Source organism: Glycine max, chromosome 10 (assembly GCF_000004515.6).
Source record: "Glycine max cultivar Williams 82 chromosome 10, Glycine_max_v4.0, whole genome shotgun sequence".
NCBI lineage: Eukaryota > Viridiplantae > Streptophyta > Magnoliopsida > Fabales > Fabaceae > Glycine > Glycine max.
In genome coordinates this window covers 43,301,613-43,314,839 of record NC_038246.2, presented here as the reverse complement: position 1 = coordinate 43,314,839, position 13,227 = coordinate 43,301,613, and the positions used below count along the sequence as shown (strand labels likewise).

The 13,227-nt window shown below is 29.7% G+C and overlaps 1 protein-coding gene across 1 annotated transcript; it reads left to right on the top strand.

The window, feature by feature from the left end:
* Positions 1 to 4,265: 4,265 nt before the first annotated feature.
* LOC100790371 (pyruvate kinase 1, cytosolic) lies at positions 4,266 to 12,425 on the top strand. The gene is made up of 16 exons (XM_003536253.5): positions 4,266 to 4,496; positions 5,460 to 5,556; positions 5,978 to 6,075; positions 6,275 to 6,430; positions 6,967 to 7,044; positions 7,830 to 7,961; positions 8,260 to 8,337; positions 8,495 to 8,566; positions 8,691 to 8,780; positions 8,965 to 9,109; positions 9,323 to 9,411; positions 10,202 to 10,297; positions 10,446 to 10,513; positions 10,746 to 10,845; positions 11,750 to 11,809; positions 12,121 to 12,425. The coding sequence occupies exons 1-16, from the start codon at positions 4,428 to 4,430 to the stop codon at positions 12,271 to 12,273; spliced, it is 1,581 nt and encodes a 526-aa protein (XP_003536301.1). The 5' UTR covers positions 4,266 to 4,427; the 3' UTR covers positions 12,274 to 12,425.
* The last annotated feature ends 802 nt before the right edge of the window (positions 12,426 to 13,227 follow it).

Genomic DNA, 13,227 nt, shown 5'->3' with positions numbered 1-13,227 from the left:
TTTTAAAGATTTTTTAAAATTAAAGTTGAAACTATATTTTTTTGTTTTAGTTTACATAAATTTAACACTGTGAAATCTTTTTAATTTGTATTTTTCAAGTTTAAAGTAAATATATATTAGATAAACGAAATATATTTTATTCTTATAATTATGTGTGCGTGTGCCGCAATCATCCATGAGTGTCAATTACGCAGAATTGTGACCTTTTACCAATATGACCTCCACCTAGTCCTAATGATATGGACCCCGATATTAACAAACGGACCTAAAACGGTTGCATTAAAAATATATATTTTAAAATAATAGTCACTTTATTTATTATCGGCTAGAAAATTCTATATTATCCATATGCATGAAAAATATCCCTGTATCCGTGGGTATGTCCCAAATCTGCTCCAATTTTGATTGGATATGTGTATAGATATTATCCGAATTATTTAAATCAAAATAAAGATGAGTGTTAAATTATATATATATATATATATATATATATATATATATATATATATATATATATATATTACATTTTTTAATTTTTTATCACAGCCTATATAAATAATATACATTAAATAATTTATTGTTATGATTTTTGAAAATATAAATCATTTAAATTAACAGTTAAATAATTAAATAACAAACTTAAAAATATACATTTAATTAAAAATATAATTAAATTCTTAATTTTTTAATTTTTCTTAATTTGTTATTCATTATTGTATAAATTAAAATGCAATTAAAAAATTAATATATAATTTATTTAAAACATATAAGTAAAATTATAAAAATAGGATAGTAATTTATCCATGCTATATACCCAAACCTGAGAGAAATGGAGACAGAGATTAAAAATTTAAATCCATGACTTTTATATCTATGTCGGCTTCACCCCGTCTTTTGCGGGAATAGGAAAAGTCAAAATTCCCATCCCTAATTATCTATTCACAATTTATTATCACATTAGAAAACAATTGACTTCTAAACCAATTAATAATCCGTTTTGTTTTCGTGGTCAAATTGTAAATGACCCGCTTTAGTTTTATATATTTCTTGGAAATTATCTTACAATTTCAACTTTATTATATATCTGTTAAAGAATTACGTGGTCAGTAATTGTCCTTCTTATATCAATTGTCCTTTTTATTTTACTTAATTATGTTCAGAATTTCTACGAATATAACGATTTTTTTAGTTTTTATTAAAAAAAAAAATGGGTATTTGATCCCCTACAATTTATAGGTTCTCGTCGTGAATCTATATTACCAACAAGCCAACAACTTTTGTTACATCCTCGATGGTAAACATAATAATTTTAGAGAAAAGAGGTTATATGTTAATATTGTAAAAAGTTTAAACCGTGTTCAATCGCAATCTATTATCTATATAAAATTGTTAGACTTTTTATGTCAATTGCTTTAAAAATAAAATTAAGGATAATTGATAATAAATGATAGTATAAAATTATTTTATATTATCAAAGCATGATTACTAAATTCATAATTTTATGAATTAATAATATTGTTTTTATTTAGCATAAAAAATATGCAAAAAAAAATTATTTTTATGTCCAAATAAATTATTTCGTTTTTTCTCTCCCTAAAAATATCGCAATCTTTACTTTTAGTTCATGTCATTATTTGTCTATATAATATAGCGGTTTCTATTTTAGTCATGGTAACAACGGAAACCAAAACAAGTAGTAATTATTTATTACAAAAATAAAAAAACAAAATGATTATATTTAAAATATATATTGATAATATAAAATAATTTTATAATATCATCCGATCACAATTTATCATTTGTAATAAATTTGTTAACTTTTACAAACTAACCTTAAAAATCATATAAATTGATATGTTATTATTAAATAATAACTAAAATTATTTATATTATCAATATCACTATTAAATTCTATCTTTTTTACATGTGTTAAACATGTTAATCATAATGATGAAATTATTATTATAATTATAATATTTTAGAGAAAGAAAAAAACTAATGAATTATTGAAATTTAAATTTCAAATAGATGAATTGACTCAAGACTTATGAAAGTGAGTTCTAGACGTTTTAATTCTTTTTATGAAATGAAAAATTATTTTTTTAAGCGAAAAAATGAGGAGTGCGAGAAGTAAATGAAGATGATATTCTAACTATATTGACATCTCATCTTTAATTTTTTGAAAGACACACATTTTATATATCACTGTAATATAAAAGAAGATTTAAACAAACACTTGGGAGAACCCAACCGTGCCCAAGGAATCAAAACTATGAGAATCGATAATCTATTATGTAAACTTGCTAAAAATATTTATAAAAAAATATTAATTAATTATTAATATTATTAACTTTTGTTGATAAGGAAATTTAAACCCACAATTTTTTTTTCTTTTTCTGTTTACCGCTAGATGAATCTTAAATATCCTCCCATAATTAAACTTGCTTATTTAAAAATTCATCAACAACAATTTATAATTCTCATGTAAGTAATTACATAAAAAACATTAAACATTCCTATACATACTAATTAAATCTCCGCAGTCATGACACATAATCATAATTAGTAAGTAAGCGCAAAATTTCCTTCATCTCAAAGGCTAAAAAAGTAAACAACAGCTTTGATCAGAGACCTATTTTTTTATTCATTTTCTTTTCCTGTTCAGTTTGCGTAACATTTTTTTTTAAGAAAAGGAAAACAATGTTGAATCTAGAATCAATTTGAACAAATTTTTTGTTTTTGGGTGGCTTGTGAGATTATATTTTTTTAGTATTTTTCATCATATTTATGGTTCTTTTAGATCAAACATCACTTGAATTTTATAATTTTTAGATACATAAATGTAATGAAATAAATTTTACTTCTAAAATCAGTAAAAAATAATTTAAAATCATGTCCTAAAATCAGAAAGGTCATTATTGTGAAATGATCATTTTAAGTCGTTTAAAAAAAATAAAGAACTAAATTAAACATTTAAAAAATACACAATCATATTGAATATAATTAAAAACATAAATAATTAAAAGGATATTTTAACCTTTAAAATATACTTTTTCTAGTTTTTTTTGTAAGACTCAGTTTAACTAATTTATCAAGATTAAAAAATAATTAATTTGGTTAATAATATTAAATATGCCCCAAATTTATTTATTTTTTCTTTCAAAATTACTCCTTAAATTAATGAAACTTACTCTTATTTTTTTTTTCAATTTTTTTATTGCACTTTTATTCTTTTAATCCCTCTGAAGCTCTCATGATTTTCAAAATGTTTTCTATTGGACACAAAGTTGAACTCTCAAAGAGCCTAAGACATGTATTTCAATCTATTATTTGTTTTATTGAAAAATAGTTGTAATTAAGAGTATTTTTTTTAGAAGAAAAATTAATGTAAATAATATTTCAGATTAATTTTTATAAAAAATATTACATAATTTTTCTACTTAGATTCTTGTAGAAATGAATAAGAAGTGTATTTTCTTTTCAGTGCAGTCAAATCCAAGCAAAGGACTAACAAGGAATAAAAAAGAATAAGAAAGAAAGAGCTTAGCAACCTTTCTCAGTTAAAAGTGGCTACTTGTTTTTGGAGGCAGCCGTTGTTTAGTGAAGTGAGTCAAATATGGTGTTCTGTCTGTGGCCACCAGTAATAGACACTGGCTGATACATGGATATGCAATCCAACACCTTTTCAGCCATTTGTTTTATACATTCTTTATATTTTTTACCAAGTACACTAAAGAGACATATAGATCTAGACCAATAAATTAATAAACATTTTTTTTTGTTGAAAATTAAATTATAAATTATGATAACAGCAATAAAGAGAAAATTTTACTAAAATTGAATAATAAAAAATTATTATGAATAACAATTTTTTTTATTCGATATTTAGCATTCTTACTTAACATAAAATAGAACTCAAATGTCAATTAAGTTGAAATAATTATGTAACAATATTTAATCAGAAATCGAACTCAAAGCTATTAGTTGAACTATAATAAGTCTATAATGCAATTATATGTTAGGAATCAAAACTATTGCTTAAAGTAAAACAATTCAACTAATCCACTATCCTTGCAATACCGTTTAACATCTAACATTTGTCCTTTTGATAGTTCATAGTTCTGTTGTTTTACCAACCCACGCCACGTGATGACTTTGGTAACTTCAATTCAACGACGCGTGTTGCATAATTGCCACTGGCGCTATAATCATTCGCATTGTAAGTTGTGACACTTACATCTACACTTGCTATTTATATGTACTATTTAACTTCCATTCTTCAATTCCATTACATTAGACCGTACTACAACACTTTCTATATTTATTGTCCATTCTCTCTCACGCACTCCATAATTGCTTCTTGCTTTGATCGATTCATTCGGTGATCGGTGATCGGTGATCAGTGGTTTGGTGTTGTTGATAGAAAAATGCATTCCAGCCCTTTGCTTCTTGAGGAACCCATTAGGATGGCATCCATTCTTGAGCCATCCAAGCCTGTCAGCATTTCCTTCTCTCACTCTTTCTTGTTCGTTTCTATTTTCATGTGTGACGTGTTCTAACTTGTAAGCACTGTGATCATGAGAAAGCAATCAACTTTTGGTGACCCATTTGTGCTGTTGCTATTTGAAGTGAATGTGTGGTATTGGTGATGATTCTTTTGATTGCTAAATGCTGAGGAATTTGGTGGATCAAGTTGAAAAATTACTGATTTTTTTTTTTTATTGGCAAATGTTGGTTTGTCAGTTTTGTTAGAAATGTAAGTTGGGGAGATTTGAACCCACAACTTGTTCCCCCTTCCTTCAAAAAAGACTGTGATTGATGAAATGAAAGATATTTCTACTCTGACAAATGGTGCAACTTATACGGGGTTGTGCTGGTTTTGTTAGTCTTGTCTTCTTTTAAGCACTGTGATTCTGAGAAACTAATCAACTTTTAGGTTGTTGCTAAGGAACTTAGTAGATCGAGTTGTAAAGTGACTGTCATACTCAGATGAATTGAAAGACATTTTTACACTGACATTGAGTTTGAATTTGCTAGTCAATTTGATTTGGAGTCAAAACAACGGTGTGTATTGAAATATTATTTGTGCTTGTTTGCATGACAAAGATACGGTGCTGGTTTTTCAACCTTCGAGGAAGGGAACTTGAAAACTCTCACCAAATGGACAACTCTTTTATTTATATATTTATTTAATGTAAGGTAGCATCGGTTTAGTTTTGGAGGGAGGTTGGTGTGTGTCCTATAGATTATTTGATTGTTTCACAAATTCTTTTTAGTAAAACAAAAGAAAAATGTTAGTCTTTAAGCTATGAAAGTTAAGTAGAAAATTTTAAGGTCTTAAAAGAAAGGGTGGATGGTCACATGCATTTTCCTATAGAATTTTTAGTCCATATTCAATGAAAAATTTCAGTGGTTGTCAATTTGGATTTTGATTGAAGTGTTTGGAATGCATTCTGCAGACTTTCTTTCCAGCTATGACAAAAATTGTTGGCACACTTGGTCTAAAGTCACGATCAGTTGATACAATTTCCCGTTGCCTTGATGCAGGAATGTCTGGTATTCTCCCATTACAACTTCTGTCTTGATTTTTTTTTATACTTAATGAAATTACTTAATACAGAAATCTTATTATTCCTACCTGTTATTAACATTCATTTACTTAAAACTTCCGAGGATGTTTCCGGATGTGTTGTTTATGCTTAATATTTTCCGATTTTACTAAAATCATATAAAAAAAAACTTTTTAGATGTTCTAATAGAAAGGATTCTTGTTTTTCGTCAATTAGAGTCAACTGTGCCTGACCAAGTTGGAGGGCCTAGTAACTTTCCAAAAGGGGAAAGAAATGCAAAAAACCTATTTCCTTGTAGCTTGTGGTAGTTTCTTTTTCTTTTTTTTTTCCACCTTGGGGAAAATGCATAATCTGCTCCTGAGTTATATGTTTTGTCGTCTCATTCTTCTTTTTTCCCCATGTGCTAGTGGCAAGGTTTGACTTCTCATGGGGTGATCCAGAATACCATCAAGAGACATTGGAAAATTTGAGAGTTGCTATCAAAAGTACCAAGAAACTCTGTGCGGTATATTTGTCATTTTTTTCTGTTTATTTATTTATTTATCGTACATACATGCATATGCATATATGATGGCTTGTGAATTGTGATGGATTCATAAATAATTGTGATTTTAATACATAAACTTCTATCTCCCTATGTGCAAAAATACCTTCTGAAGGGTAATTAATGTAAAATATATATGTCCATTTTGGTCCAATTCCAGGTTATGCTAGATACTGTGGGTCCTGAATTACAGATTGAGAATAAGACAGATCACCCAATCACCCTTGAAGCAGACACATTAGTTGTCTTAACTCCAGATCAAACCAAAGAAGCTGGTTCAAATCTCTTACCAGTAAATTTTAACGGACTATCAAAGGTCAGTGTACCTTTTCCATGTACTTTGTATTTTGGGGTTTTCAATATTATTCTATTGAATAAGTATGTTGAGTTCTTCCTATTTTTTGTATAGTCACTACATGCATGTTATCCTATATCACTTTTGAAATTGTTTCTGTCAGTTGTTTTCCTGTTGCATCTTTGTGCTTCGTCCAGCGTGTACTCGATAGATTCTGTCATTCTTAACTGCAGTTTGTAGAATGACTGGTTTGGTATCATCATTTTCTTGGATATTTTTTTCCTTCATGTTTTTTGTTTCATTCCATATTTAATATCACTCCATAATTGATAATGATTTTCTATGCCATATTTGATAATTCTGAATTTTCATCATGGCCCTTGAAATGACTCAACCACTCAAGTTCCTGCATTTCGTGACTCGTGATGCCTTTATTCTACATTACTTTTATAAACCACTCTGAATTGATTGACAAGGATTATGCCCCATTCAACTCTTTAAGAATTGGCGAGGATTTATGTGGTGTCTCCTTAACTAATGTGCCCATAATTATGCAGGCTGTGAAGAAGGGTGATACTATTTTTATCGGAAAATACCTGTTTACTGGAAGTGAAACAGCTTCCTTATGGCTGGAGGTAATGCAATCTTGGATGACTAATACAATCTTAATGCATGTAAAAATTTTATTCTGATTAAGTGATTATTTTAATAAATTCGGTTGTGTAAGTTATTGGAATACCTTTCTTTTGATCTTCTTAGGCTATGTAATTCAGTTATAGGCCAGTTATTATACTACCAAATTTGGACAGTCAGAGATGCTCATTGAAATAAGTTACCCTTAAGTAGATTACTATGCGTCACAATTGCAGGTCAATAAGATACTCGTTACATGATTATTACAATTTACAGTGCAATACAATTCTCTAACTTAATACTTCTATTTATAGTATACTAGTTGTCACGATTCCAGTCGCAACTGAGATTGTGACGCTAATAATTAGTTCAAGCACTAGTACTTCTACTGCAAGTCCAAGCCATACCGATACAATACCAATGTCTTAATTTGTTCTTCATCAAAATTACATATACAAGATATTTAATTTAGATTAAAGTTTTTGATGGTTTATCATTTCTAGCAGGCATTGCCATATATTGTTTCCATTTTCCTCTTTTCCCGCTTAACCTCTTTTTTCATTCTTCTATCTTTATTTGTTCTTAGTCTATTTTAGTTCTGTATATTAGAAGGTTTGTTCTGAATCAAATATTAGACTTGTCACATATATGCTGCTTTTGTGCAGTTAGCTTTGTAGCTAGGAGCATTATATGAAACAGAGTGCAAAAAGAATAATATTGCCAGTGCAAAGTCAGAATTATTCTGTTTTATTCCTGTCACTCCAGTAGTTTTTGTTTAACAATGCAGGTCAGTGAGGTGAAAGGTGAGGATGTCACCTGTCTGGTAAAAAACACTGCTACACTGTCTGGATCATTGTTTACTGCACATGTCTCTCAGATCCACATCGATCTTCCTACTCTTGCTGATAAAGATAAGGAGGTAACTAACAAGAACCTTGAGCGAAAAGTAGTGAGACTGACATAATGTGATCGAGTTGCCAAATATACTTTGTGTTTGGGAATGAATGCTTCAATTTTTATCTATATTCATGGGGAGAGTAGAATTGTATTTTGTTGTTGAAATTATAGCTTGAGTTGATCAATGGCTGAAAGTATTCAATTTTGTTATAACTGGTTTGAGTTTCCCATTTTTCAGTCATGAATGGCAAATACCTTGTTATTATCTTGTAATTTTGTAAATCAAAATGTCCCTCTTTTCATTTTACTCACTAACTCAGGTAATAAGCACATGGGGTGTTCGAAACAATATTGACTTCCTTTCATTATATACCCGGCACGTTGAAGATATTCGTCATGTAAGGAATATTCCTGATAAATTTTATCTTATCACTTTTATCAAATGTCTTTCCCTTTTCTCCAATATTCTTCCTGATTTTATTTCCAACTTCTGAATTTTCTTAGTTTTCCTTAGCATTGAAAAATAAACAAATGGCAACATTTTTCATTTTGCAGGCGCGTGAATTTCTTTCTAAATTGGGTGACCTTAAGCAGACACATATTTATGCAAAGATTGAAAATATAGAGGTAGTAAGAAACTTCATGATCTTTTGAATAATGAACTCTCTGCTTCTATGACAGAAAATTGCTAAGCTGTAGTGTGCTTAGTCGTGATTCTTAAATATGTCTTTCTTCTGTAAAATTATTATAGGGACTGAAGCATTTTGATGAAATATTGAGAGAAGCAGATGGCATCATCCTCGCTCGTGGAAATTTAGGGATAGAACTCCCACCTGAGAAGGTCAGCATTTACTTCAAGACAGAAAAATCCAATGTTATATATATGACATATTTCCATTTTGTTTAGTTGTATTCTTCAGCATGAAGGAAGAATTGTGTCCACTTGTGGCTTTTACAGCATTCCTTACTCTCTCCAGTATAAAACTATACTACAATCTTCCTTATATTATTTATGGATTTGACAGGTTTTCTTATTCCAAAAGGCTGCTATTTACAAGTGCAACATGGTTGGAAAGCCAGTTGTTGTTACACGTGTTGTAGACTCTATGACTGATAATCTAAGACCTACTCGTGCTGAAGCAACAGATGTTGCCAATGCAGTGCTGGATGGTAAATTCCTTTTTTGTTATATTTGGTGAATCCAGTTTGATTTATTTTGATAATGATTGCAATACAGAATTGTATAAACTCTAGCATTTAATACATGTGCATGATTCTGTTATTCATTAATATTCCTTTAGTTCATTGTGTTTGTCACATTATGCACAAGTATGCCTTGCACCTTTCATGTCTAATTTTGTTTTCCCCTTTCTTTTTGATCAGGAAGTGATGCAATTCTCCTTGGAGCAGAGACCCTGCGGGGACAATACCCTGTAGAGACCATTTCTATAGTTGGAAAAATATGTGCTGAGGTAAGTTTGTGCTTTACATTTAAACAAATTCCTATAACATTTTTTACCATGAAATTTTTTTATTCCTGTCACTCTTGTTAGATATTTGGGGTAAATTTCTCTTTTGTTATCTTATAAAAAAAAAAATCAGTTTTGAAATTATAAAAATTTTCTCATTGTCCACCCATCTATCATCCTCTGATGCTTTTAAATTGATTGCTTGTTATTCTTGGAAAGTTTCCTTGTGTATATTTTGATAATTTATGACTCTGCCATGCATCCCTCACAAAACTAATTCCACAGTTTAATCTTCATTGTTTTTTCAATATGCTGCCTAAACTGCTTTTATATTATAAAGTTTGCTTTGCCATCATTACTTCCAACATGTGTAGATTCATTTCCTCGGTCTTCTTATTGCTGACTTGTTTTTCTACTTCTTGATAGAATGGTAATTGCTGGTATCCAATAAATGATTGAATTTGTTATACTAATGTGTTCAGATGTACTTTAGCTATAAAAATTATCTCATCGCCATTTTATCTTCATAAATGATTTGTCTTGGCTGTTCATAATTGTATAATGTATTTGCCTTAGGTCATTAAAAATCTGAGCTAACAAGTTTGAAACAATCTTCAATTTTCACTCTTTGCTTTTCCCTCATGTTGCTGATGATGATCTATAAAACAGCTTGTTGAGTTTGAAATTACTTTATGATTTTCTCATTATGGTAAATTTAATTTCATTCATTATACAATGATTACTGTTTTCTGTTTGCCCTGAAGAGTCAAGATTACTTCCTCATTGTGTGCAGGCAGAGAAAGTTCATAATCAAGATTTGTATTTTAAGAAGGCTGTCAAATATGTGGGAGAGCCAATGAGCCATTTGGAATCAATTGCTTCCTCTGCGGTATGTTTCTTGGTTGCACTACTCAAGCTTTTTGGATTGTTTTCATGATTCTTTTTCCACCAACATTCTTCTATTGCTTGCTCAAAGAATTATGTACAGCATTACATAACATATTGGGAAGTAAATTTCTTTTTGCTGAAACATACAGGTTCGAGCAGCTATCAAGGTTAAAGCCTCTGTTATTATTTGCTTCACTTCATCTGGAAGAGCTGCAAGGTTTCATTTTATCTCCTTCTATGATTCCCCTTTATTAAAAAGATTTTTCTCATTTTTGGGATTACTGATGCCAGATTTCACATTTGTCAAATTCTTTCTCTCAATAATTTAGTTCCACGTTGGATTTAAGTTATTGGCACTCACTACTCTGTTATGTTCTATTCTGTTGCAATTTGATATCTTGCTAACATATTCATTATTTGTTTATTGTGTATCTATTCTATGTATGTAGATTGATTGCTAAGTACAGACCAATTATGCCTGTCATATCCGTTGTCATTCCTCAACTGAAGACAAATCAACTCCGATGGACATTCACCGGTGCTTTTGAGGTATACAATTTGACATTAGCTTTACATGAGTTTTGAAACTGAATTGGACTACTGAAACTAAATGTGGAAAATTAACATGGATGTTAGGAATAAATCCTAATGTTGGCCAACCCTTTGAGTTTGCTTTACTATATATGAGTGGTTATTGGTTACTATCTAGAATTCTCAATTCTGTGATGGCACTAGATAGATACTAAACCCATATTGAGTTAGCTGGTCTTGAACTTGTCCAATTCAATTCAAAGAAGATATTTGCTATGGTGTTAGCTTCTTCTACCATTGAGAACTTCAATTCTTGACTAAAAGTGTATAATTAGTTTTGTACTTTTATGGTCATGCTGTCAACTTTCTGGGATAAATTTCCTAGTCTCCACATGATCATAAATTCTAGTTTTATGTCAATATTAATTTAACGGCTATAGGTTTCGTTGCTTAAAAAACCAACATTGATTTGAATTTTTCTTATTGGAAAAATTGCTTGTTAGCTTTTACAAACACGTGAAGAAACATCTCTTGTGAAAATATTTGGTTTGACAGTGAAAATGATTTGAAAAATTAGCTGCAGTTCCATGACTGTGTAAATTACTATCCTGCTTGAATTCTATTTTTATGCTTTGTTTGGATTAGAAGTGAAACAGAGAGAGGAAAGAAATAAAAAGAAAAGAAAAGAAGGATAGAAATTAGAAAGTGTGTTTGGAAAACCATTTGTGGGTGCCAAACATACGTTGTGAGAAGTAACAAAGGTGTTACTTTTGTCCCAAACGGAATGTTGGAGGCTGTCCACCAGATTTCCAAACATTCAAACACACACTTAAAGTTTGTCTTTAGTCGATTTGCATTGTGAAACATGACATTGAAACTAATCAGTTTTTGCTAACGGATTCCTTTTATTACCCTATGGCAGGCTAGGCAATCTCTTATTGTGAGGGGTCTTTTTCCTATGCTGGCAGATCCACGACACCCGGTAAGAATTGTTCAACATGGATTGATATAATGATGTAACCAAAGAACAACACAAAAATTCATTATAAAAAAATCACAGAACAGATAACGTAGGTAAGGTGTATTAGGCAAATCAAATAAACATAATTTTACTAGCATAATGCTAATCCAACCAGAAATAAGATATTCCAAGGCCCAAGACAATTACATTTTAAGCCCTAATTAACATTAAAATCCCTATTTCCCGGATTGAAACCTGCCATAAAATCAATTAAATGTCTTTACTAGTTTCAAGAGTGATTTAAGGTTTGTGATTTTGTGGCTTGAATGCAGGCTGAGTCTAAAAGTGGAACAAATGAATCAATTTTGAAGGTTGCTTTAGATCATGGCAAGGCTTTTGGCATCATAAAGCCACATGACCGAGTTGTTGTCTGCCAGAAAGTAGCTGACTCGTCAGTTGTGAAGATTCTTGAGCTCGAAGATTGATTGGTTCAATACAACTTATGTGTCATTTGATGCATCATAATAAAACTTCTTCTCAACCTTTTCATTCTAGCGTTTGTGTTTCATTGAAGTACAATAACAAACACATAACATTGAGATACATATTGTAGAGTGGGAAAGAGACTTTTTTGTTTGATTGTTTTTTTAATAGGCAATCACAGTTTTGAGCTATAAATAATGGTATTGGTATGGAAATAAAAAAAAATGATGTTATATCAGTATTTTATAAATGGTGTTATTTTTCGGTTAGTTATGTTGTTTAATAGTAGACGGTCCAAATTCGAAAACGAAATCGGTTATCTTCTAACGTATTTCATACTGAAAAGAAAAGGATGAATCACAAGATACTTTGTAAACAGTTTATAGATAAGAAACTTTTGTGAGAATATTTTTAGCATAATCAGTGTTCTTTTCAAAAGGTATACAATTGTGTTTAGATAGAAAGTTTTGTTGCATACAATAATTCTAGTTCGTTCTGACAGGAATTTTAAAAAATGCCCGTAGGTTTTTTTAAAGAATGACACTTGAAAAATCTTTTTTTATTCAAAAATCATTTTTGCAAAACTAGGAATGACGAATTGACGATAAATAGAATTTAAATAAACTATTCGTGTACATATCTTCTTATTGAAAAACATACCAAATCTATTTTTGATACTATTCTTCAGTTAAAATTTGCATATCATTTCGTTTTTTAATGTTGACTTCATTATGTAATTTATCAAGTGAAACTCAATGTGATCGAAGAATAGCACTAAAAATGGCTAACGTACTGTAGCTTAGTTATCTCCTTAAAAGTCTTGTATCGACAATTCGACTTGTATTCATTTAGTTAAAGTTGTCTATTTTTCTTTGTAAAATAGTAAAATGATATTATTATTTTAAATTAAATAATTATAAAAATCAAGAATACAAAAAATTAATTAAAATTGCAAT